This window comes from Tursiops truncatus, chromosome 5 (genome assembly GCF_011762595.2).
Source record: "Tursiops truncatus isolate mTurTru1 chromosome 5, mTurTru1.mat.Y, whole genome shotgun sequence".
In the NCBI taxonomy this organism is placed as follows: Eukaryota; Metazoa; Chordata; class Mammalia; order Artiodactyla; family Delphinidae; genus Tursiops; species Tursiops truncatus.
In genome coordinates, this window is record NC_047038.1 from 25,801,711 (window position 1) to 25,829,354 (window position 27,644).

General features: G+C 38.4%; 1 protein-coding gene across 4 annotated transcripts in view; it reads right to left on the reverse strand.

Annotated features, from left to right (window-relative positions):
- Window positions 1-357: 357 nt before the first annotated feature.
- Window positions 358-27,644, reverse strand: part of UGT8 (UDP glycosyltransferase 8) — a 94,057-nt gene continuing 66,770 nt past the window's right edge. For all 4 annotated transcript variants that reach the window (XM_019927858.3, XM_019927856.3, XM_073804921.1 and 1 more), the window contains 4 exons: window positions 11,970-12,112; window positions 10,214-10,290; window positions 7,472-7,691; window positions 358-3,002 (listed from right to left, as the gene is read on the reverse strand). In XM_019927858.3, the coding sequence (XP_019783417.1) occupies window positions 2,639-3,002; window positions 7,472-7,691; window positions 10,214-10,290; window positions 11,970-12,112 (804 nt within the window). In that variant the 3' untranslated portion in view covers window positions 358-2,638. The remainder of the gene's footprint in view (window positions 3,003-7,471; window positions 7,692-10,213; window positions 10,291-11,969; window positions 12,113-27,644) is intronic.

Consider the following 27,644-nt stretch of genomic DNA (forward strand, 5'->3'; position numbering starts at 1 on the left):
AAGGACAGTACTCCCAAACCTAAGTTGATAACCACCACCAGAGACTTTGCCAGAAGGTATCAATGTTGTATTTGGGAGTCTGAGAATGTCCCCAGATTGTAATACAAAGTGTCTACATCCTCAAGAGAGAATCTCTAGCTTTCTCCAATTTCAATCATAAACCACCACTTTAACCTAAACACCACTCCCCTTCAATCCCGGACATTCAAATTCTGCCTCTACGTCTATGTGGAGGGATATTAAAAGTTATGGCTCTAGAGGAAAAACGATTGATGTCTTAATTCTCATTTGCATTTGATATAATGACCAGCGACAGAAATACTTGCAGAGGTTCTTTTTAAAAAATAAATGAATAAATACCTTCTTGAAAACTTTACTTTATTAGAGAATCTAGCCCAAGCGTGGAAAATTTAAAATCACTCTATTTACCAAAACTGGCTAACAATAAGCTTACTAAAAAAAAACAAAAAACAAAAAAAAACAACAATGATCAGTAAATACCTACACTTAACATTCTTAATTATGGGACAATTTTAAGATCCATGTTGATGTACTTGTAAGGTAAATACCTCTGTTTAATAATAATTTAAAAAAATTCTCACATGTAACACTGTTTTCACACTCATATACACATATAAAGGTTGGGAGACCTGTCTCAGAAACATGTTTATAATGGATTTACATAATATTGTGAAATAAAATCTGAATAAAAATTTTATTCCAACAACATTTCTCTATTTTTAAATAATGTTTATTGTTTAAGTTTTTATCACAGTGGAGATTAATTTATGCTTAATCATCCAGTGAATGCCTACTGTCACCTTTATCCAATTCCAAAAAAGCAAAATCAACTCATTCATACACTCTAAGTCCTGTTGCCATCCCACCATTCATTGCCTGTGTCTTTTTTCCCTTTTAACGGCAATATTATAAGATTGTGAAAAGGTATAACTAATAGGCTTATATGTGTAATACCATTTCTTCAAGTATTCAGACAGCAATATATTTGCCTGCATTGTACACTAGAAAACTACTTGTGACATTATTTCTAAGTACAGGAGAGTGGCTCCTGGTGGGAGTGTGATGAAGTTGTATGTCATAGTGTATGATAAGGATTTAAGCATTCTAGAATTTTCACAACTCTTCCCATGTTAGCGAACGTCATTAGGTAGATGCTGTATTTTTCTACTGTCAGCTGTCAGACATAAGATGTCAAACTACAAATAAATAAAGCATACACTCAACATGTGTAGTGCAAATGCTAAGTAAACAGAATGACAGGGAATAAACTCGTAGTTGCCAGCAAGTGAACGGTTCAGTTGGGAGGTCCTGATTTTGTGATGTCTGTGACTTGTACCCCTATCCTCAAATGAATACTATTCCTGTCCCATGTCAGCCACAAGGATTGAAGTGAGGGTGAAGGCAGTGAGGAGGGGAGTGGGAACTCATTTTCACAAACAAGTAGTACAATTTCTCTGTCACTTCTGTATAACATGTAAAGTTTGACTTGGTAACCAGATCTCAAACCTCTCAGACAAAGCAGGTACCAATATGGAGAAAAGCAAATGTTCCAATGAAAAGAATTAAATGTTGGCACCTATGTAACAGACTGTGTGGCCCAGACAACAAAATAGGATGAAGGAGGTGGTTTTTTAAAGTTAAAACTTTGGAAATACCACACCTGAACATTCAAAAATTACATTACAGAAAAGCCATCAAACAGCTACAAAACATTCAAATAACAACCCTGTTTAAAGATGCCATAGAAGCAGTAATCTTCAGTACTCTGAACAAAAGTCAGAGCTTTGTTGCTTTGTTTTAATTATACATTTAACATACTGTTATTCATTAAAATGAAATAGAAAAAAACTATAAAATTCTCCCAGAGGCAAATTATTGGTAGGGAGAAAATAGAAGTAAAACGTGACAACCAATTTATACATTTACTTAATTGTATGTTTTTTCCCCCAGAAGTATCCACAGTCTGTAAGAAAAGTAAAACTAAAACAAAACAAAAAACCTAAAATGAATAAACAAAAAAACCCTAAAAGTACAAAAACCGGTGTCATCTATCTTTTCATTTTCTTCCTCTGCATTCAGTTTTGAGGGAAAAGTGTTCTTTCATGGTAGTGTTCTGAGCCCCCATATATGAAATTCTAGAAGAGAAACGTCTGGATCCTAACCGTCTTTCTATTTCATTCTTGAATGTGTTGTACCGTCAACAAATGTAACAAGCAGCTGGCTGAAATAATCTTAATTAGGAAACATACACACACACATACATATACAAACAAATCTTTTTTAAGAGAAAAGAAACCATTCCTTATCTGGGACACACATATATCAAGACTTAAAACTAAAGTCTGACACGGTCACTTAATTGATTTAAATAATTAAGGCTTCTAAAAGGTTCAGTGCCAAAACTCTCTGCATCAGTATTCGCATAAAATACATTTTTGCATTTTAGGTCTGTGCTTTTTACAGCCATCTTAATTCCACAGAATTTCATTAGTAAGATCAGATAAGGGAGTGTTAGAATTGTTTACTGATGTTTTCCCTTTAGTAGTTGTTAGACTAAATTATAGCAATAAAAATTCAATGACTGAACAGATTTGTTACTATCAGGTGGGCTGTTGGCTCATTTCACCTTCTTTTCATGTTTAATGTGGCCATTTCTTTTATACTTGCCATTGGGGATTCCATTATGGTAATGTCCATTAACTGTGCTATGCTTATTTCTAGACCACAAACTTTTGATTTTACTGTAGATAAATTTTGTGACCCAGGACAAGAGGAAGTAAAACAAGGCAGCACCAAGCAAAAGCACAAAGGCAACATCCAGTAAAAAATACTGACAGAAAGAGATTTGATGGACAGCGGCACGTAGGTGATGGGCTCCATTGTGACGCAGAATGTAATCGATCCAATAGACAGTCCGATTGACAGGGTGCCCAGGTTGATCCTTGTGGATTTCTGAAAGCTTCTGAGCCCTCTGACGGTAGCTATGAGGTGGAGGTAAGACACAGAATGATCATGTAGCTACAAGGCTCAGGATCATAACTCCCTAAAGTTAAAAATGGGGAAAATAATAAAAATAGCTATCCTGTATTAGGTACCTAGTATGTGCCAGGCACTGTGATAAGTGCTTTCAACACATTACCTTATACTAACACAGTAAAATAAATTTTACACAGATAAGGAAAATGAAAATCAGAGAGACCAAGTGACCTGACCATGATTACAAATTTGAGATTCAAATTCAAGTTTTTCTGACTCCAAATCCCATGCTCCTTCTACACTAGACCATGCCTCTTATATACACGTAATCCTTCTCTTCATATGCTTTTAAATACTATTAATCAATGAGTCTCAACCAGGAAGAGGAGTGAATTTATTAGATTCTAAAACAGAGGGACGGTGGGAAAAAATGCAGAATTTTGTCCCAACACCATTTCCTTTTAGTAGTGACATTTAATTCTGTTCTGATTTAAAACAGCACTAGCTGACAGAGTGAGATTATTATATTTAGTAAACAGATGAAAAGGAATTGACAAACACTATGAAGCCATATGTGAGTGACATTATATGCAGTAGAGATACATACATGTATATGTATGTACATACATATAAAGAGAACACTCTTAAATGATTGATAAAAATCAGCTAAAGAGGATCAAAAATATTTAACTGTACATTTCTATGCCAATCTTTGGCACAAAGCCCCTTTGAGCATGGATCTCTGGTTAGAGTTTGCATTGTTCAAACGTAAGAAATAATTTCCACATGGAAGGATTACAAAACACATCATGGAGGGTGTGGCCCTTGAGCTGTGCCTTATACAGGAACAAAAGTTTGGACATGTGAAAACTTGCTAGGCCAAGAGAAGAGTGTGAACTAAGTAATAAAGGTGGGAGGGCAAGAGTATGCCCAGAACAAACTTATTTGGAAAGAGTATGTAGCACAGGGGTGTTTGGCTGGAAATTAGACTGGAACGTGAGTCTCCTTCACGTGTGTTCAGAATGACAAGATATGCAGCCCTGTTCTTAGAATCAAAGACCATTAAATCAGAGAGACTGGCTTTAAACCAGAGCTTCAGGGATAGGATTAAAGAAAGGAAGAGACTGATGGTGGGAAGATCATCCAAAAGACTGCCCTCAGGCTTCCCTGGTGGCGCAGTGGTTGAGAGTCCACCTGCTGATCCAGGGGACACGGGTTCGTGCCCCGGTCCGGGAAGATCCCACATGCCGTGGAGCGGCTGGGCCCGTGAGCCACGGCCGCTGAGCCTGCGCGTCCGGAGGCTGTGCTCCACAACGGGAGAGGCCACAGCAGTGAGAGGCCCGCGTACCACAAAAAAAACGAATACAAAAACGAAAGACTGCCCTCATGGCCATAATTTCCTGCCTCCCAGGGTCCATGATCTTTCTCCTAAGCCATACTGTCTACCATGTGTTGAAAAGTTTGTGAAAAAACTATAGAACACTGTAAACTGTTGTTAATTGTTTTCTTGTATTTTGAATACTTATATAAGTAAATTTTTTAAAAGAAAAAGCCCATTTTCTGTGTCATCCTAGCCTTACAACAAAATTACTGTTATATAATAAACCCAGTTGGTTTAAAAGTGTAAAACCTCACCCAAATATTAAGAGGCCATCCCTGTAATAGTCCTTGTACTATTAAGAGGCCTTGCTTTGTAATCTATCATTATTTCTAATCAATGGCAAAAGGTAAATTAGAAACTTTTGATTACTCTGTTTTGTGGAAAAATTCTTACAGGATAAAAGGGCATCTTTAAAATACGGAAGTGAAACATGGTATCTTAGAAAATGAAATTCAACCTTCTATTTTAACATAGAAGAAGGAGGATTAAAAACAATCTTGGTCCTCAGGTACCTTAATGTCATGAGACTATGGCCCATTCTCTAGAGATGATTAAACAGACTGCATGTGACAAAGATCCTTCTGCAGGGACTCTGGCTTCATTGCCACCTATGAAATTCCAATAGGCTCACTGGTCCAGAACCAGTCCTTACCTGCCTCAGCTTACGTGAGTATGGAGTAGGGCCTCATCACTCAGACCTTTACCTCTCCCCAAGAGCAGACTCATAAAGTCACTGCCCGGCCCAATTTTCCAAGATTCCCCCTTTCAGAGGTAGCAAGTGGCATTGTCCTTTCAGCATAGTTTGCTTGACAACCCAAAATTTCTACCAGTAGGAATATAAAGTTTGTGGGGAAAAAAAAAGAACAGTGTGATTAAAATGGTCACTTAAGGCCACTTCTAAACTCTCCTTTCGAATGTCTTGGATAAAATTACTTTTAATAAAACAAATTACCTTGTAAGGGGCTCATGTGACTTGCACATTTTATTTTACAAAAGGGAAAGTGTCTCCTATCAAAAGTAATAATTGGGCTTCCCTGGTGGCGCAGTGGTTGAGAGTCCGTCTGCCGATGCAGGGGATGCGGGTTCGTGCCCCAGTCCGGGAAGATCCCACATGCCACGGAGTGGCTGGGCCCGTGCTCCGCAACAGGAGAGGCCACAACAGTGAGAGGCCCGCATACCACAAAAAAAAAAAAAAAAAAAAAGTAATAACCAAGGGCTGGATATGTGTTAAGTTCATAAGGATTAACTACCCATCTTTCTCTACAACTTGCTTTAATAAAATCTCCAGATTCAAAAGAATTCCTTCCAAAGAACAAAAGCAATAGCTTTCAGTAAATAAACCCAAACAACTAGTATGGGAAGAAGGAAGACATGGTTCAAGTTGAGTAAAAAAGAAATAAGTGATACTTCTTTAGCACTATTGGTTTAAACTAGAATATCTTGGACACAATATTAGTGAATCAAATCAGCCTTTTCAATAATTATGGCATGTTAAATATGGAACATTATCATGTATTTGAAACAAAAAAGATAAATGCCTTAAGTTTACATATAATTACTTTTAGCAAAGAACATACTACCTGAATCATTGTCATTTTTACAATGAATAAAGACATCTTCCTACCCTGAATGTGCAAAAGGCTTTAGTTAAATATTTAAACTTTTCAAGGGTTATATGCAAATAACTAATTATTTATCTTATATGGATACTTTGTGGAAGAATATAAATTTATTCACTAAACAAAATAAAACCTAGTTTGAAATCAAGCACATATGTATACTTGAAGATGGCATAGCTGGGATTTAATCGCAGTGTGACCTAAGACTATAGCCTGGTCTCTGATTTGGCCCCTTCTACACCTCACAGAACACAGCCAGACTGATTTTGTGTGGATGATCCAGACTTTTGCTTTTTCTGCATAACCGACCCAATCTCGGCAGCTCTGCCACTATCTCTCTACAAACTCTACTTGAGGGCTGCATTGTACAAATCTTCCTTTAAAAGCCTGTATGATACATATCATCTTCCATAAGAACATCACATTTTAAAAAACACTAGACTTTTAAAAGAAAGGCTACAGAACACAGATGAAGGGATCTCACAGTCAGGTACCTCAGATCAGCAAACATACTGATCCAAGTGCCAAGAGCTGTGACCGAGACACTGGATCCTCTAAGGGGTCAGCACACAAAGGCCACCTCCAAGCCCACATAAGACAGCATACTGAACTGCAGTGCACTTGAACCCAGCCTTTTACCTAAAAGCTACATCGCGTTATATGAAAGAATTGTTATTGTTGGTTGTTTCTTAGAATATTGCAGTGTTTCTCAGTCTACTGTTATGCCATCTACCCTGGGTATAAACAGAAGAAGCTCACACTCTTCAGACATTAATGCCATTTGAAAGGCAAGATCAATTAAATGTCACGTAAAAATGGGAAATAGTGTTGCTTTGTTTTAAAACTACACAGGCCAACTCTCTACTCTTTCAGGCTCAGTTGTGAACTGGGTTAACTCAAGACACATCAAGAATTTAAGAAAAAAAATAAAATAAAGATTCTGACTAGTCATTCACCTGAGTAAAAAAATCTCGGCATTTCATTGACGCCCCGCACTAGGGAAACCCAGCACCAGGCAGTATCAAGAGCACCAGCTTTGGAATCAGACAGTCCTGGTTCAAATTCCTACTCTAATAGCTTTGTAACTATGGGCAAATTACATAAGCTCTCTGAGTTTCAAGTGCCTCATCTCTATAATATGAATAAGGAGAACGATGATATATAGTTTTATGAGCATCAAAATGAGATAAAGGACACAAAAATGGACACACAGTAGGGACCCAATGGTTCCCATGGTAGTTTTTCCTTAGTTTGTCAAACCTTGGTAGAATATTATTCAAGGTCATACAAGGCTGGCCAAATGATTGCTATTTCTATTTTCCAAATGACAGAAACAGGCACAAGGCATTATACACAGCAATCTAAAGGATATTTCTATAATTGGTTTATTGACAACCTACTGGCAATAATCAGCTATTGACAATGTGCTGTGGTATATATATTTCATCTGCTTTAATATTAATTGAAACCTTACCTGGGATTATTGATAACTTTCACTAGTGCTTCATACAGCTCTCCTTCAGTAACTGTCTTCCATTCTAGCAGTATCCCCATACCTTTTGCCTGTACCCGGGTCATAGTATCATAATGGTCTCCAAAGAGTGGGATTCCCACTACAGGAACACCATGATACATAGTTTCAAAAATACTATTCAAACCACCATGGCTCAGGAAGGCTTTAATATTTGAATGCCCTAAAGAAGGATTAAAAAAGAAAACAACTTAGAATATTGTGTATTGTTCTAGGAAGAGATTTTCCAGAAATTTCTTAAAAGCTGATATTATAATAAACATACATTTCAGATATAGGATTTTTAAAGGCACAGTTTCACAGATTACTGCTCTATACCAATTACGATGCTTGTTATATACATAATTATCTGATTTACATATATCAGTTAAAAGCCATTTTTAAGCTAATATTTATAACTTTAAGAATTATATCATAATATCTTCTCCCAAAACACAAATATCAACTGCATTCAAACGGCCAATAATTAACAGGATATCAATGAAAGCAAGAAATGACAAAAAGTACCAGGGGGCAATCACATTCTAGTAAACACAGACACTCACTTTCTGGCTACTCAAGCATTTATCTATATTAAAAAAAAATATGTAAAAATGTGGGGCTGGATTCCAGATGTCCATGAAGAGTTTCTGTGCTTACCCAAAGAGGAACATTGTATGGTGCTTAGCATTTACAACATTCAAGTCATATCAGCACCTGTGCTACACAATCTTAGGGTCTGATTTTACATTTTAGGTATAAAAACATGTAGGGAACGACAGTTACAAAAGTTAGTTGTAAGAGATGGGACATCACGTAACATCTAGCTGTCATGGAGATAAAAGAGATAATTCATCAAAATTAATGAGGTATTTAAAAATCCAGATCTCCTTCTGAGCAGAAAGTTTTGCATAAAAAGTGTAAGACAAAGAAACACTGCACTCAGGATAGGTGCTCTATGGCCAGAAAGGAATTATAGCTTGCAAAAACACAAACATTTAAGATAAACATACATCAAGTAAAAAAACGAACTCTGTGTGTGAACCTGGGTCTCAATGGGGCTCCAGGACTCTCCCACCTCAACATCTAGCAGGCTGGTCACTCAGTGTCTCTTGCTCTGACCCACAAGCGGCTTCTCAACTCAGCCCAACTAAGGGATCTACCCTCGCAGTGGATTTCAAACTTTCTTTTCAGTAGTAGAACCAACCCTTTTTCTTTAAACAAAACTTTATTATCACCAAGCCCAGCAGTGAAAAATAATGCAGAGCTGGTGTATGGAGAGCAGGGGGGAGTGTCATGAGAGGAGGGGAGGGGAGAGACACTGACTTGGTTCCTGCTTTTCATCCTGGAGGAATCTTCTGAGCATAGTTAGAAACCAACAGAGGACCCACAAAGGTCATGGCTAGAGTTAAAAAGGATGCTAATGTCAGAAAACGCAGAGAGCTGAGATTCTGAGGAACCCAGAAGAGATGTGAACTTGAGGAGGGCCTCTGGGTGTAGCTACACCTCGCTGTAGAGCCTCGCAGAAAAAAACCCATAAGACCAATTTAGATGCTCCCAGACAGCTGTGCCCCTGCTGAAATGAGATGGCTGATGGTCAAGATATCTTATTTAAATTTACTGCTTCCTTCCTACCTTCTATGGAATCTGAAGTCATAATAGTAAAGACATAAAAAAGAAAAAAAATACAAACATCAAAAAAGGTAAACTGTCTTGTTATTTTTTTCTCAGTTTTACCATTTACAGAATAACATAATAAACTAAACAAAAGGAATTATTTATCTATATACTTACTGTTTTTTAGTTACAAAATTCAATTTGCAGGTTTTTAGGGGGTCAATTTAGCTTCTAAAAGATATTCTTTAAAAGTCTATTTTTAAGAATATAACTTAAAGCTACTTTTACATAATCTGTTAGATTAGTATTATTGAACAAATGATGGTCGATATTGCCAAAATCAGTAACATTTTTATAATTTCCTTAATAAGTAATATCTTAAAGAATAATATGGCCTTATATTTTCCTAGAGATTTAATGAATAAAACAATTTACATTTTACTATCTGTGCTTATTAAACAGAATTAGATTCAGATTCAGATATCTTAAAAGATATGCATATAATTGGTATTTTAATTTTGAGTTGAGGATCAGAACCCCAAGAAATAAATAAATCAAAAGAAATAATGTGTTCAAAAGTGCCCAGTGATTTAGGGTAAAATCTAGGCAGATAATCCAAGTAAAGTTAAAGTAAGTTGACTGTTATTTTGGCTTTCTGCTTCTCTGTGGTTTCAAACAAATGAATAATTTCAAATGTCTCTGGGTTCTTGGATACATCTGTAGTAAAACTATAACATAAATCTAAGTTTTCACTGTTTTAATTTTACTACTTTTAGCTGATCGACATAACTAGGTATAACTTTACTCACCACTAGCTTATATAGTATTAAGTATATTTTTCAGAAAATTAAAATTTGTGACTGGTCTAAAAATTTTAATTTATAGGCCTAAATGATTATACTTTAAAATTATTTGCCAATAACTAAAGGTTTGACTTGTTGGTCTGAAATCCAGGACTTAACGCACTAGATAACATAATGATTCTATCATACACCATACATGTATTGTATAAGCCACTCGAGTGTAAAACTCACATTTACACAATTAAAATCTAAAAGCCAAGTAAGCACCCACATGTCACTGACTTACCAAGCAGGTCATTTTGTGGTAACCATTCTATGAGCTTGGTGTTGTTTCCCAGATTCTTTGGTTTGGTTCCAGAAAACCTGAAATTTACACCAGACTGTGAATCTTCCAAAAAATCACACTTTACTCCTTGTGTGAACTCTCTGGTTAAATTTTTGGATTTAAAATAAATGTTACATGATCTTTCGTTGACATTCTTAAGAGGGAAGAAATGTTTTAGTAACAACAAAAATTTCAGTTTCTTTTTCACATTTTCATTGACTGAGGGATAAATAAGAAACACTCTGATTATACTGAGATCTATTTTCCTTCAGCTCTCCTCCCCTATCCACAGAGATGGGGGACATAGCAACCAAATGACCCTATGCTAGAAAGTCATTTTCTACCAGCTAGAAGGTGAAACAGGAACGACCAGCAAGGGCCACCACTGGGCAGTCAATAGCTCCCATCTGGACACCCCGAAACTGAGGGAAGGCTTGAGAATTGGAAGAAAGCAGGAAGTACTCTTCTCTAGCTGGGCCCCAGAGACAGTTCTGTGGGGCAAAGGACATAATTAGGCTGTTTCCTGCCTTGATCTTTGAAAGATAAACCATACAGTGCTTATCAACTGAGAGAATGGCAAGAGTTTGAAATAAGCAGATACAAAACTGTTCCAAATAAAGTAGAAGGGGCACTTTCTGGGTTAAGCCTAATAGAAGAAATCCAATAGGACTGGAATCCAAAGGGAGAAGACTTAAACCATTGGAATAAAATATGTATCCATTTCATAGCTTAGCCAGGATAAGGAGGAGCTAATCCTTCCACAGTTGTTACAAAGGAAAAACCCCTATTACTCAGAGCCTACTTGTAATGGCTTCACACTGGGGCTGACCTTGATCACTGCTGTATCCCTAGAGCCCAATGGTGGGGACAGGTACTAAGTAAATACACAATAAGTGTCCAGATCCAAGTTTAGACACTGCATTAGAAACTCCAGAGACAGACACATGTTGGCAGTGCCTCCAAGAAGAAGTGGGGTCTGTTTTGACTAGCATTAACTGGCAAGTTACTGTATTTATTTATTTATTTATTTATTTTTTTTGCGGTACGCAGGGCTCTCAATTCTGTGGCCTCTTCCGTTGCGGAGCACAGGCTCCGGACACGCAGGCTCAGCGGCCATGGCTCACGGGCCCGGCTGCTCCGCAGCATGTGGGATCTTCCCAGACCGGGGCACGAACCCGTGTCCCCTGCATCAGCAGGTGGACTCTCAATCACTGCGCCACCAGGGAAGCCCAAGTTACTGTATTTTTAAAGGCCTGGTCTCTTGGATAAAGGAAATCGGAAGTATTTATAGACAAAGTGGGAGCCCAAAAGGTTCCATGAAATATTTTACCAATTTAATCATTCATCCATCATTTTTTCCTCATTCCAACACTGACTTGAAGGAGTATACAGAAATGCATGCAATTACACATTTTTAAGTGATAATAAATAATAGAAGGGTAAATGAGGGTAACATAAAAATGCACCCATCACAAGAATACATCATTGTGCATCAGATCTTCTTTTTATGCTATGGGCTAGATGTCTTTTTAACCATCACAGAGTATTATATAAGTTAATCCCTAGATTTCGATACACTAAGAAACAAAATGAAAAGTCAAAGGCATCCTGCTAATATTGCCAGGGAATCAATGGGCTGTGCTTTACTCAGACCTGCGGGCTAAGTAAGAGGATATGGAAATCAAGAGTGAAGAAACAACCTATATTATTACCTTACCTCCAAATCACTTTTTGGGGCAGTCTCCCCAGAGCTCCTGCCAGTTTGTTAGCAATGTCTTCTGACAGATACTTGACACCAGCTCCGAAAGATACCAGGACAAAGCCATGTTGATTAGCACCATTGACCCACCTTTGGAGATCCTGCAAATCAAAATGTGGCAGTTAATTTTATGAAGGAGTAACACAGCTCAGAATCAGTGTCATCACAGCTCAGTTTTTAAAAAGCCTTCAGATAATTTTCTTAAACAATTAAATAGTGAAGATAATATAATATTTTCCTTTAGATAACTGCTTTTTTAAAAAAATATTTCACTGAATAATGCTAACTAAAATAAGGAGGGCAGGTAGTTAATTTGGTTAAGATCAAAAAACAACAATAAAAAATCAGTAATTAATGACCTAAGAGCTCAGACAGAAGTAAAAAACAAAAAATTGAAACTCATGTTTAAAATACGGTCAGAGATAAATTTGTATGAGGACGTAAGTGAAAGATTAGACACATGACAAAGACATTAACTACCACCCCACCACACCCACCCAGGGAGACTTTTATTTTAGGAGTGGGCTGATTTTATCTTGGTCTAAGTTTGATAATTTTCATTTCTGAAGAGCATACTGTATTAATGACTGAGAAAGAGAAGGAATTAGCTAATAATTCCAAACATCCATAGGCCTAACAAGTTTTACTATTTCTCTAATTATCTCTTCAACTCACACAGAATAGAAATCATGCATATTTCTATGAGGCATCTAGAATTTGCTCAACTTATAGTGAAGACTTTGGAACCAGAACTTCACAAAAAGTGTGCTTAGGTCTCCAAAGGGCTGGAAGGCCAGGTGGCATCTCAACTCTATATATATGTACCGTATTTTCTAGTGAGGCATCCAGGGGTTCTGGAAATCTCTGAGCAGAAGCTTTCTCTCATTTTGTGGGAAAATGCTAAATTCTCAAACATGTCCATCTACAGCTAATAGATAAGGGGCCATGGCATATCTGATGTTAAATAGGGACAACTGTCAAATTTCAGGAATACTCATTTCAGAGGAAGACACATTAACACATTTCTACCAGTATTATTGATTTAACTGAAGGTGAAAGAAGTTCGTTTTAAGGGATGCCACCCTTGCTTTATTTTATTCTGTAGGCACCAGCTTTTTTTATGGTAAGTTATCCCTTTGAATAAGTCTTTGTCAAAGACACTGAGCTTCAGTTTCCCATATAAAAATGAATAAAGCCACAGCACTTTGAAGAATACATAATTCTGTTGTAAGGAAAACAAACATGCTGTCTACTGGCAACACCTATGCCATAATATAGTCATGGAAATGGGACAAACGCACTGTGTATTCATAATGTGCAGAGTGAGCTGTCACTGTTATATCTCGCAGACCCGGTAGGTCTCTTGTTCAGGATGAAGTTACCAAGATGACTGTGTCGCCCGTGCTCTTTGCATTTCACACCACTTTCTGGCATAATCTGATTTGCAGCTGGGAGGTAAGAAGTACAGTAAGGGGCTTCCCTGGTGGTGCAATAGTTGAGAGTCCGCCTGCCAATGCAGGGGACACGGGTTCATGCCCCGGTCCGGGAAGATCCCACATGTTGCGGAGCGGCTGGGCCCGTGAGCCATGGCCGCTGAGCCTGCGCGTCCGGAGCCTGTGTTCCACAACGGGAGAGGCCGCAACAGTGAGAGGCCCACGTACCGCAAAAAAAAAAAAAAAAAAAAAAAAAAAAAGCAGTACAGTAAGTAGTATCATCGCAATAGCATCACCACATAGCTCAATACTAAGTATTTATATGGAATGTTAGCCCTCTTTATGTCTTTATTTTCTTTGCTTTCTTTCCCTTTTCTTTTCCTTTTCTCACTTAATGAGATCTGTGTTAACTGGCTCTATCACACTTATATTCTTAGCAGGAAAGAGGGGACCACATTTTATGCCTCAAATGAATTAGTGAATAGTGTCATTATATGACCAAGAGTGATGATGGAAAGGAGGTACATCCTTCCAGCTACTGAGTGAGTAAAATAGGCTATAATTATTTGGGAGGGAAGAAAACCTTATCAAAACACCTCATTTTCCAGGAAACTCTATTTGTTTATGAACATATAAAAGAAATCGAGAATATATCAACTGTGGATTAAAGCTTTTAACTTATATTCTACCACATTTACCAAGACTATCACGTGCTGAAAATTTAACAGCGTAACTTGTAGATTCAAAGTAAGAAACAAAACAAAACAATTTAGAATTTTCAATTTATATATAGTCTTAAGCCAGATATACTTAGAACAAATATAAATGCTGCACAGTAGAATAATCTGAATTCATATGGTGTTTTCTCCCTATGATTTGTCTTCAAATAATTTATCACCTACTATCCAATTCTCTAAAGAGAAAAATTTCAGGGTCGATGCCATTTGCAAAATGTTTACATTCAGAAATACTAAGCGTTATGGGAATAACATTTAAATTTTGTTTCCCGAGGACTTAAAAGGTCTTTGAGTTTCAACTGACTCTTTGTATACATGTTTGTTCTTTGTTTTGCATGATATAAAATGAAATCCATAAACCTATTTTTCCAGATTTTTTCCTACCATAGTCATTAGCCGTAACAAGAATACATTCAAGTATATAATCTTTATTTGTATGGAAGGGAATAGAGAAAATTTTATTCATCATGGTTCCCTCCAGGGAAAGTACTCAGCATTTTTAGAAGATAACACTGCACTTGGCTTAGAGGGGAGAGTGAGGCCCCAAGGTGATATCCCCACTGCCATGTCCTTAGCTGGAGATGGAACAGGGGAGTGAGAGGTCGGAGTAGAGAGAGTGAGGGGCAGAGGCCACTGGGCCGCTTGGGGATGTAACCCCTCCCCGTGATCTGTGATCGCCAATCTGCAGCCTCAACTCAGAAAATGTCTGGTGTGACTCATGTTTTATGAGAACATAGAAGGGGCTGGGTTTGGGGTTTGGCTGATACAGTGACCTTCTGGTAGCATAGAGCCAGAGGCCGAAGGGATCTAGAATTTGCTCAACTTATAGTGAAGACTTTGGAACCAGAACTTCACAAAAAGTGTGCTTAGGTCTCCAAAGGGCTGGAAGGCCAGGTGGCATCTCAACTCTATATATATGTACCGTATTTTCTGGAATTTAAGACCCCATCAGTTATAAAATATAAACTGATTTAATAACAACTCTTCACTAAACCGCCCCCTTCATAATAAATGTAATTAATGTTAAAAAAAAAATCCCAATTCCAGAAATTTACCACTGTTAAAAATATAGGTACTTTAGAAACCCCCTGTCCTGGGGCAAATACCAACTTAAAAAATTGGACTGAAAAAAAAAAACCCTCACAATATCAACAAAAATAATATATATTTAAGACTAGCGTAAACCTAAGGATGCACATAAAGAAAACAAGACAATTTTACCGAAGGACAAAAAAGAAAATCTATTCAAATGGAGAGATGTAACGTGGGCTGGGAAGGAAACATCAAAGTTATGAAGATGCTGATTTTTTATAAAATTAAGTTCAATGCAACCTCAGCCTACATTCCAAAAGGATTGTTATGGAACTTGAAAAGCTGAGCCTAAAATTCATTTAGAAAAGAAAATGTACAAGAGAGGCCAAGAAATTTTTGAAAAAGAACAGAGTTTACCCTTCAAGATATTAAAATGTACTCTAGAATCTAGAACCATCACAGTGCATGTCTTCATTATTAGGAGAAGGAAGATAGGAAGTCAGCATTTTCATCAGCGGAGAAAGGAGGCCTCCAGCTACTGATTCAGAAAAAATAGTGAGTTAGATCCCTCCACTAACACAAATTACAGAAGGATTAAAAAGTTAAATTGAATTAAAATATATGAAGTACTTGAAGAAAACCCCCAAAGATAATGTTCGTGTATTTGGGTGGGGAAGGTCTTCCTGGGCCAGTCACAGACTCCAGAAGTCATAAGGAAAAGACTGACAGATCTGACTGTAGAACAACAAAAATCTTCTAGAGTATGAAAGACATTTTACAAAGCAAAAGAATAATAAATAGATGCAGAAGTATTTGTAACACACAAAACAAAGAATTACTATCTAAAACAAAATAATGAGGGAAAAAAACCCCGCAAACAACATGAGAAAACACCTCTTTCACAGGAGGAGAGCATACGGCATAAAACATGGAAAGATGCTTAGCCTCAGACGGATAATCAGAGAAACGTAAATTCAAATTGTTTTCATCTCTTGTTCTCTCGGTCGTCTGTATAGTACTCTATTAGATGCTGTCAATATACTATTACTTAATTGATTTTAACTTAAGAATTGACTGTAGTATTTCCCTTTAAGTATTACTGTTTTATAATTTTCTGTCAACTATTTTGTTTTGCTAGAAGGATAAAATGCCTTTTCCTAAGTGAACTCTGGGTTTATTTTCCAATTATTTAGCAAACTTTTCCCACTTTAAGATTATCTTTTAAATAGCTCTACCTTTTTTTTTTTAGTAATTTTACATAGTTTCATTTCTTTAAGTTTTAACCTTTCCTCACCAGACTTTTTTTGGAGTAAAGAATGAAACTGGGATCCATCTTTATTTTTAACCAAACAGCCAGCCTTCTCAACACTACAGAGTATTATTTCATCTTGTCCTCATTTATTTGAAATGCCACCCTCTCAGTCAATTTCTAAATTCTATTCTCTTCCACTGATCTATCCATCCATTCCTGTGTCCGTGTCAAAGAGTTTTACTTACTGCTCTTTTATAATACATTTTAATATTTGCAGTGATAGATTTCTCAATACTTTTCATTTAAGGACTTTGTTTTTTAAAACACATCAACTGCCATTTGTTAGCAGTACCACTTTTTCTTATGTATGTTATGGATACTCGTGCATATATGTACAGAATACACACCTCACATCATGTACCGCACGAGTTTAGTAATTGCGTTCAGTCCTTTATACTTAATTGGCCAGCACTGCACGCTCGCTGCTCCACTAGATGGCAGGGCAGGAACAGAGCATGGATGTCCGGGCTCTGCTGAGTTTCCCAGGCTCTCAGCCATCATCACAGGCCCAAACCCAGAGCCTGTCTCTACGGTTTTTCCTGCTCATTCTCCAGGGGAAAAACTCTGTCATTTCCACAATGTAAGTAAAAGCAAAATCGTCACAGGAATAGAACAAGTACTGAGCAGGAAAGCAACAATAGTCATAGGTGCTTCTCTCACTTTATTACCATGACTACTTCCATTTCTATGCAATTAAAGTAACCAATTTAGATACTTACCTACACTTTGCTATAATTTTATATACATAGCTTTTGAAAAGACAACCTTGCAATAAGAATAATCATTTTATCTTCTTGTAGAGTTAAATAGGGAAGGCGTCTTATGCCCTTTGTGGAAAAAAGTAGCATAATAAGGAAATATGGATAACATATTTATCATAAGCAAATACTATACATTAACATATTTGCTTTTTTTTTTTTTTTTAACAATTGTAACCTGGTCCACATGATGCGTTTCCTGGTATGGCCAGATTCCTTTCCCTATAGTAATTATACACCAAATGCCTTGACTTGGTTGTTGGAAGAAAAAGGCAATGAAAAGTATATCATCTTCCCCCTCCCCACTTCCCTCCCTGGAGCGCGGTTCAGGATGAGCGGGTAATGTAACCTGGCCCTGTGAGACAGCAGATGGGGGTGGAACAGGACTCAAGAGATGTACCAGAGCTAGACTGGGGCAGCAAACGCCCCCAGAATTTAAAACTTCCAATAACTTCAGGTAATATTTTGACATGGTGAATGTCGAGACACGGAGGATAGTGAAAAAATATTCTAAGAAGGAGGAGAGAGCAGATTCTGAGACTTTCAGAGAAGACAATCATTGGGCGACTCCTTTCTCCTTTTTTATACACTTAAGCTTCCTATCCAAAAACAAAACTTCCTCTTAATTGTACAAATGTAAAACACATCCCAATTCCAGAAATGTAAACGTAGACTTTTAAAAGATCATCACTTCAGAATCAATGAAAGAATATCTAATGAAAAGGTGGATGGTACAGGCCCCCCTCTATCCTGTCTAGGCTTAATTCTGAGGACATCAGGATGTGGACAGACCCCTAAGGATATCTTTAACAGCTCAGAGCCTGGGGACAGACTGCGCTGCGGAGGTTAGCACCAGATCTGTCCTGACGGCAGCCTGTGACCCAAACCTACTCCTTTCTCCCCACAAAATAGAGCCTTGAGAGGGGGCCAGTGCAGTGGAGACACCAATAACACTGCATCCTTTGTCAGCCCCATCCATTCTGAGGCAAAGAATGCCTGGACTGTGAGAGAATCCTACACAGAGATGGTGATGGGAGAAGGGGGGTGGGTGTTGGGACCTCTGTTCTTGTTCCCAACACCAATATCAATAGGCCTCTTTTCCCATTTTAAAGGGCCTGATACAAAGAATGCTCCAATTTGGTCAGGTGGGCTGCACAGAACTGAAATATTCATTCTGCAAAATCTAGTAGATAAGATAATAATGAACATTTTTGATATAAAATGTTTTAAAAACACCACGGGACATCAAACGTGATCTTTTGACTACTGCTAAGATAGTTAACCAAGACTTGGTAAACAAACAATAATTAAAAATACCATTGAAAATATAAAAGTTACCATTCAAAACGAAAACGGACCAACTATTGTTTTGACTGAGTTAATTGGCAAAGAATTTGGTTTAAACCCCAATTCTACAGATTGCTGTGCAGTCTCCATCAAGTGCCTATTCTCTCTGAGGCCCAGCTTTCTCTTCTTAAAAGATGCTGATAATACTTCACAGGGGCACTGTGAAGATTAAATGGGATCAAATATATAAAAGTGCTTTGAAACATAAAAATTATGGTGCTATTTTCCCAGGGCAGGAAGTCTGAGAAGCAGCACACAGATGATGGACTGAAATGATAGCCACACTGAGAAAAGGAAAAAAATAAAGTTATTCTGCACCAAGACATTTTCTCTGAATTATACATACTCTCTTCGCCATGTTTTTGATCCTTCAGAATAAAGCCAGTTAAAACAAATACATAAATGAGAAAAAGTATAAAAAATGTTTTATATGCAGTATCAAATATAGTTGTCAGTTTTTCAGAACAGTCAAGTAATTTCTAAGATTATCCAAAGGAGTTAAGCCACAACTAACCTGAAGAAGCAATAGAGTGATCAATGTCAAGGTGATGGTTCTATTAAAAAAAAAAATCTCAGAAGATGCCTTCATTAACACAGCGAACATTTTCAGGGGGATGTAATAAGTACCTAGAAGGGTGTATTCATTTCCACTGAGATTCTGCAGTATCTTTTTTCTTTCTCATAAGGCTTTTAATTGTTGCCATTACAGTTACAATTAAAAGAAGTAAGCAAAATTTGAAACCCTGATTTGACTTTGAAGACAGTTAAATTTTCAAGGCTCTTAAGAGCTTCAAGAAACTGCACACAGTCAGGATGTCCCAAGGATATGATCATGGCAAGGTACCCAGGCACTATGGAAAGTAACCACTGGGTGTAAAAAGATGAAAATCTCACCAGGAAAAAAAAAAAAAATCAACGCAAAAAGTGACAGCTAAATCTTTCTTATGTTACAAAAGGAAATTAAGAATCCAGAGGTTTGGGGAGGATGAGAGAGATCTGAGCATGAGGATTTGTAACAGACAAGGAGGACAGGGGTATGAAAGGGAGGGATAAAGATGCAGAAACAGTAGGTGTATGTTGTCTTGGCACATGTGAGTGTAGTATACAGATCTGTGATCCTGGAACATTCCAAAACAATCTGCTATCAACTCTAAACGTTCACATTCCTGCAGGAAAAAAAAAGACCATGGGGCTTCCCTGGTGGCGTAGTGGTTGAGAGTCCGCCTGCCGATGCAGGGGACACGGGTTTGTGCCCCGGTCCAGGAAGATCCCACATGCCGCAGAGCGGCTGGGCCCGTGAGCCGTGGCCGCTGAGCCTGCGCTTCCGGAGCCTGTGCCCCGCAACGGGAGAGGCCACAACAGTGAGAGGCCCGCATACCGCAAAAGAAAAAAAAAAGACCATGGCTAACAAATACTTCTTTATCAAATAGTGCCTCGGCAAGTGAGGCGTCCATTCATTAATTGAGCAAATACTATTGACTACCTGCCGTGTACCATACCTGGCATTCTTCTAAGCACTTGAGACATACCAAAGAAGAAATTTATCACCAAAAATTCCTGTCCCCAGAGAGTTTACATTCTTAACAATGTAGCCACAACCTAACTTTCTACCCCCACCTCCCATCAGGTTTCCACCCCTCATCTACTCTTCCTTCTTCAAATATAGCCTGCCCCTCGGTGCCTGGCATATCCTCTTCACCTCATAGTTATTTATCAAAGTTCTCACAAAGGATACTAACTCTCTGTGAGATGTGCTCTCTCAGAGGACACACATCACATACCTTGTGGTGTGTGAGTTTAGGCACAGGATTTTCTCTCTTCCTGGGTTGTGAGAAATCGTAGGTGCTCACTACTTATTTCTTTTCATAAATCAAGAAAGGCAGTAGTAATCTACATCCTTAAAAAATAAACAATAAATGCATTGTTTTATTTTTTCCATCCAGTTTCTTAGATAAGTAACACCGTCTCTTCCCTAGAATTTGAACTAACGAAGAGAACGTTGGGCATTTTAAAATTAGAGTTTAACTACATGGCCTGCCTGGAGAAAATAAAGGTAGGTTTGCCAGCCAGTCCACCCGTCTGCCTTCTTTCCTTCCAGAAAAAGCAAAATGAAAGTTTCTTTGTGATAATCACAATATTATGCCAGAAAGACACGATGAAGGAGGCAAAATTCATGTCTAGTGTGAAGGTGGACAAGGGAAATGGCTGTAGTAGAGTGAGACGGGTGCAGGAGGAGACCAGGGGAGATAAGGTGAGGCTCTAAGGCTGAGAAGAGGAAGGAGTGGGTGCAGGTGGGTGTTTGTTAGAACCAAAGACAGTGAGGGGTTGGGAGAGGATGGGGCTACCATGATTTTCAGGTTTCTGGCTTGGAATAATTCTGTAATTAACCAAGAGAAGAACCCTATAAGGAGAAGCACGTCTGAGGAGGGGGGAAGAAGAAGAGTTTATATTTGAACGTAATGAATTGAGATTTCTGTGTAATATCCAAGTGGAACTACTTAGAAAGCAGTGGGAACCAGAAAACTTGGGAGGGAAAATTGGGCTGCAGATACAGTTTTTTAGAGCTCTCAAATACATCAAGGGGAAACACATGAGTGTCATGGACAACCGGCGACACAGTGGACTCTTTAAGAAGTGAGAAAAAGAGATTCTGGGTCTAGAATACCTAACAGAATAAATTAGTTACATTTCTGCTCAGAGCACTAGTTAGAACGTGGTCCCCTAGTTCAGTAAGTAGGAGTGCAGAGGACCCATGGCACCCGCCTGCAGCTGTAGCCCAGGGAACCCCACAAAGGGTTGAGTGGGCCCTATACTCAATCCAGTTCCTTCAGGGAGGACCCCAAAGCAAATCAAAACCACGAAATGACCATCAGTTACTCTGATTCCAGAAAGACTCCTACTTAATCTGATGGCTTTAATTCCGTGGAGTCCCCTGCTGGGCTCTCCAGACACCCTTCAAGCTGAGAGAAGCTGAGCTTTTCTCTGGAGTCTAACTCGCTGAATTCAGTGCTATTCAGGCAGAAAAGACAATGACTTCCTGACCAGCAAAACTAGCACCTGGCCGAAAAGAAGGTGATATAAAACACAATAAGCAAGTTTGAGAAAGGGAGTCCATACCAATTTTTATTTTTCTTAGAACTATTTTCCACTGAGAAATTCCTGTATAAGATATCTGTATAACTCCCTGTCCTATCACAAAATATAGCTTAGTAACATAAAGAATGGACATGGTAGTTCACTGACAAGTACGTCTTTGCTATATGTCTGAATTAAGATGCCTTTGATTAAAATTAAAGGCAAGAGAAGAGCGAAAGAGCACACAGCAAAAAGAAACTGGAAAAAATTACCTAGAAGGTGAGTATTCATTATTTACTTGTGCAAAAGAAGGATGAAGTCATTTTATTCCTTTTACAATCTAATTGGATTATAAATCCTAACTATTTGCTCTCCAAAGTATTAACAAACCTATAATTGCCTCACTGGGAAATACAAATCAAAAATTCTAGATAATCTATTAATTTTTATTTTTTAATTTAAACTTCCCTCCATCAATTTCAGCATGTGATCAACACATTTAACAGCAAGTTATTAAAAAAACAAACAAACAAACAACTAGATACAGGGAATCGGTAAGTAGGCTGTTAGGTAAAAACAACCTCGAAAGATGCAAATTATTAATCATATGTGAAAATTACAGCAAAAGACGTGGGAAGTATATTGTGTGGCAGGCTGTATTTTCCCAGCAATAATTCAAGCATTAGTTCCAGTCTTGCACATGCTTTCGGAACCTTGCTGCTCCCTCCCACAATGGGGCTGTGTCCACACCCCTTGAACCTGGGAAGGCCTGTGACTTTCCTGATCAATTGATATAGTAGAAGTAACGTTACGTGACATTCAAGGCGAGGTCATAAAAAAGGCTACAGATGCCAACTGCTTCTCTCTCTTGGAACATGCACTGTTGATGCCCAATCACCACTATGCGCAAATCCAAACCACACGTGGAGAGGCCACAAGTAGGTGTTCTAACTAACAGCCAAAACCAAAGTCTCAGCCACCAGCCAATATCAACAGCCAAACATGTGACTGAATGAACCTACAGATGATTCCAGCTTCTAGTTCTCAAGTTGTCCAGCTAAGGCTGCAGATAAATGGGAAACACGAGAAAGCCCTTCCCACTGAGTCCTGCCTGAATTCCTCAGCTACAGACTCTGTGGGCCAGAGAAATGGTTGTTTAAATGCCACTGAAGTTGTCCTTACAGCTCTAGTAACTGGAATATCTCAATAGATCTTCATTTGGTTAGTTTCTCAAGAGTCACAGCTGGACTCTAAAAACAGGGCTAAGAGATCCACATGAAGTCCCTAGCATAGCATTTTTTTTCTCAGAAAAGACTGGGAGAATAGGAAGTAACTGACAGTCACTGAATACCTATTCTGTGACTTTCAACCTATCTAAATTATTTCTTCTAAGAAAATAAGATGATGAATAAAGGTGAGGCCCAATAATACAAAATAACCTAATTCTGAGCCATGGACCTGTGGCCCTCGTCAATACTTCAATAGAGAAAAATGTAATATTTACCTGGTATTTTTCCAAAATAATTCTTATAGCCACATTCCCTTTTTGATGTGTACTGATATTAGCAACAGGGACTGAGTACAGTGCCCTTAATTAATCTGCAGTCATATTCATGTCATCAATAATTCAGCAACAGTTAAACTGTACTGGTCACTTTCTTTGCTCCAGGTAACAGGGGCCAGGAATACAAAAGAGCAAGACATGGTTCCCTGCCCAGAATGTCACAGTCCAGGTCAGATGCACAAGTTTCACTATCAGCATCGCATAAATACTGCCTTTGCCCCATTTCTTCCCTCTATGCTGGGGAAATGGGAGACTCTAGGAATAAATAATTTCAAAATACGCATTTACATTAAATTTCTGTAAATTCATTCTTTGTTTGTTTGTTTTGTTTTTGCGGTATGCGGGCCTCTCACCATTGTGGCCTCTCCCGTTGCGGAGCACAGGCTCCAGAGGCGCAGGCTCAGCAGCCATGGCTCACGGGCCCAGCCGCTCCGCGGCATGTGGGATCTTCCCGGACTAGGGCACGAACCCGTGTCCCCTGCATCGGCAGGCGGACTCTCAACCACTGCGCCACCAGGGAAACCCTGTAAATTCATTCTTGATTTCAGAGTTGAATTTCCAATGGAAGAGTGTGGCAACAAGCAATGAAAATTTGTATGCTAACAGTTCCAAAACCAATTGGAAACACATTGATAGTTCAATTAAATAAAATGTCAAAAAAAATTTCCTTGGCAACTGAAGAATCCCTTCATAAATCAAAGAAAATCTCCCTTTTTCTGATATTATAATACAGATATTGATCTTTCTAGATTCTAAACCTATAAAAAAAATAGTAAATGCAAAAACTGGCAAAAACTAGTCTAGTTCATATCACTTCCGGGGTAAATCATTCAATTAGATCCTTGCAGGTCAATGACAGCATCAAAGTGCACCTGAGTCAGCTTCTCCCAAATGCCTAAATACATACATAAGAAGCTAGACAAATACCAAAATATGCAATGAGACTGAATCCTAGGACCTAATGGATATTTCCATTAAGTCTTGTGTCTTTCCATGTTGAACATGAGTGGTGCACATGGCTGTGAAGAAGGCAGAAGTCTTTGGTTTCCTCTGGCTGTCAGCTTGGGGTAAGAGGCTATACAGACTAGAAAACTAGGAACTGACCCACCTCTTCCCCTCCATCTCACTCCGCCTTTAGATAATCTATTTCTACAACTCTTCAGGAAGTACGACTCCTCCTATGCAACAAAGCCAATGACCCAGGGCTTCCCTGGTGGCGCAGTGGTTGAGAGTCCGCCTGCCGATGCAGGGGACATGGGTTCGTGCCCCGGTCTGGGAAGATCCCACATGCTGCGGGGCGGCTGGGCCCGTGAGCCATGGCCGCTGAGCCTGCGCGTCCTGAGCCTGCGCATCCGGAGCCTGTGCTCTGCAACGGGAGAGGCCACAACAGTGAGAGGCCCATGTATGGCAAAAAAAGAAAGAAAAAAAAAAAGCCAATGACCCAGAAGGGTCTGGGCAATGGCTCATTGATCCTGGGATGAGTAGGTGAGTCATCTCAGGGAAAGCATTTCTCCCTGGGGCAGAAACATGCAGAGCCACGGTAACAGTGCCAGCTAGACTGTGTAACCTTCCATGCACTCACCCTACGTATTACGAAACAAATCTCACTCTCTGCTTGGATAGAGAAAGGGAAGCTCAGAATAAGATGAAAATCCTAGCTGGGCCCAGCAAAGGCTATACCAATGGAGGATAATCATCAGAAGACTGTGTGGGTTGTTACGCTTCCTGGTCTCTCTCCAGGCATGCTCTGCCAGGAGCACTCCCTCAGCATCTTCATACTCTCAAGTCAATTCTGTGGAACTACAACTTGGATTGATCTGTTCTCCTAGTTCACCATTATCATGACTTCCTTCCATCAACACAATTAACCACTGTGCTCCTAGAGAAGCTTGCAGTAGAAGTCTATCTTTGAACAAGAAACCCCAAATTTCCTTTCTCACCTATATGCTTTTTGTCCTAATGCCTGGGCCCTCTCAAAAGTTTACTGCCCAACCTGAACCAGTGTATTTTAAAAGTCTTATTCAAGTACTCTCCACTCAGTGCTTGAGTACCCAATTTCTCTTAACTTTATCCATGAGAAAAATCTTAAAATTGTCATTGACAGTGCAAGGTCAGTCTGTTTCTCACTTCTGACCCTGAACCACACCAGATCATTCCACATTCTCTTAGCCTATCCCATCCTGCTCTCACTGGTAACTGGGTTCTCTGCTTCCCCTGCATCATGGTACTCCTAGCTACCCAAATTCAACAGGCCCCTCAAGGTCAGAACAAACACCACCTTCTACATCAATCTCTGCTCTTGCCAAGTTTAAGAATCTATTCTATATTTCTCTTGATAGTACTTTACATCTCCATTAGGTACTGTCCACATCTGAACTTGTTATAAAATTATTTGCATACATATATCATCTCCTTTAGCAGACTATAACTTCCTTGAATACCAAAGCACCTAAAGGAGTGTACGGCCCATGACTCATCTACACTCAATAAATATTCATTGGATATATATCTATCCGATGGGTTACATTAAGTTTTCATTATTGTTTTACTAAACCAAACCCATGCAAACAGCCATCAACCTATAAACAGGTTTATTCTTAAGGTTCATTTGTAAATCTTTTTCTGAAATCTATGTGCATTTTCACAAAATGTTATTGTTATACGTGGTAACTCAGGATAACTGATGTTGACTTCAGTACTTCAAAGATATTATGGATAAATAATTAACTTAAAGGTCATGTAGGAGATGCCGTAAGAACCTAGCTGTGATGGATAACATTGTACCAATGGGAACTTTGGGACAACAAATTCACCTTCTCTACTCCTATTCCTGGGCATTAGTGATGCATGGACTTGCTGCATCTGTTAAAAATAAAACATCTCTCTGCATATCTTTAAATGTAAGCAACTTAAAGAGTTTATGAATCTGAAATATGTTTGTAAAAGAGGAGACATGAAGGAAGCCCCTAACAGAGCATTACAGCAAGAGAGCAGAAGTGATGTATGTATGGAAAACCAGCCAGTATTTGTTTGTAGTCTTGAAATTGTCTTAAATTTCACATAAAATTAAAAGATGTGAGAATTTTATCTTATAAAAGAGAAACATGGCTAAAGAAAAGGGCTTAAGTAATACTTCTCTTAGAAGAGGAGTCTTCAAGTATTCTCAATTGTGGAAAAATGGAAAGAATAAAGACTTGCCAAATCTTAAGTCCAATTGTTCACATATTTTCCTGATATACGTGATTTATTTCACTATGTGGCTCCAAAGGAAAATTTCTATGATGATCATCCACTAAAATGAAAATTGGGAAAATGGGGAAACCAATTTTCCCTCTGAATTAACAGCTACGAGGAAGTTTGCGGGCAAAAATCTCAACTATCTCACCTAGTTCTAAAAATATGTCTGAGACTAGGCAAACTGAGAACAAAAGTACAGAAGAAATACTGCGAAGAACAGAGATCAGATGTTTCAAGGATCGATCAAGTAAAGAGTTTTTGAAGAGAGGTGAGTTTGCACATCTACAGCAGAAAAAGCCTTTCTATGGAAAAGCAAGAAATGAACATGGTCAGTTAAAGAACATATGCCAGAGGGCTCAAAGGTTAAAAAAACAAACAAACCGCCCCCCCACCCCAATTTTGTGAGTTCATCTTGGATTCCTGTTACCTGACAGTTGATTCTGACAAACTGAATAATCCTCAAAGTAGATGAAAAACCAACAACCAAAAGTCAAAAACAACACCAAGAAAGAAATTATTTTCATGGAATTAGAAATCATAGTCACAATATTAGACTAAGTATTGCAAAAAAATGTAAGAATGTACATATATTAATTTAAAGTAAAAATGGACAAATTAGCTTTAATATATTTGTAAGTAGTAGCTGTACACAGATGGCTTCTAAGCATACAATCCTTAAAAAAATAGCTCATACATAAGAGAAATGTGAATGTGGGAAAATTACTCTACAAGTGCTATTTGTAATACTGTAATCTGCTCCAAGAGGAGAACGTGCAGATAAAGTGATATGAAAAAGGGTTCCAAGGCTGGTCATTTTGAAATAATGCAACTCAAAAGGCAACGAATGTGACCACACAGCTGGAATCACAGTAAAGAATTTAGCACCTGGGAAAAGAGGAACCAGTGATCCCTACGCACAACAGGTCCTCAGGGCAAATGCAGAATCTCCAGCTCAGCTTGGGAAAAATCTCTGCATACCAATCCAGCGTGGTAAAAACAACAACAACAACACAAAACTCAAAATCCACTGGTCCAAAACACTGCTGCTTTTAATTAACAGTTCACATACCATTTTAGTCAGTGTTTACTGAATTTAAACAATCACATATAAATCTGTACTTCTCAAAGTGAGGAAACA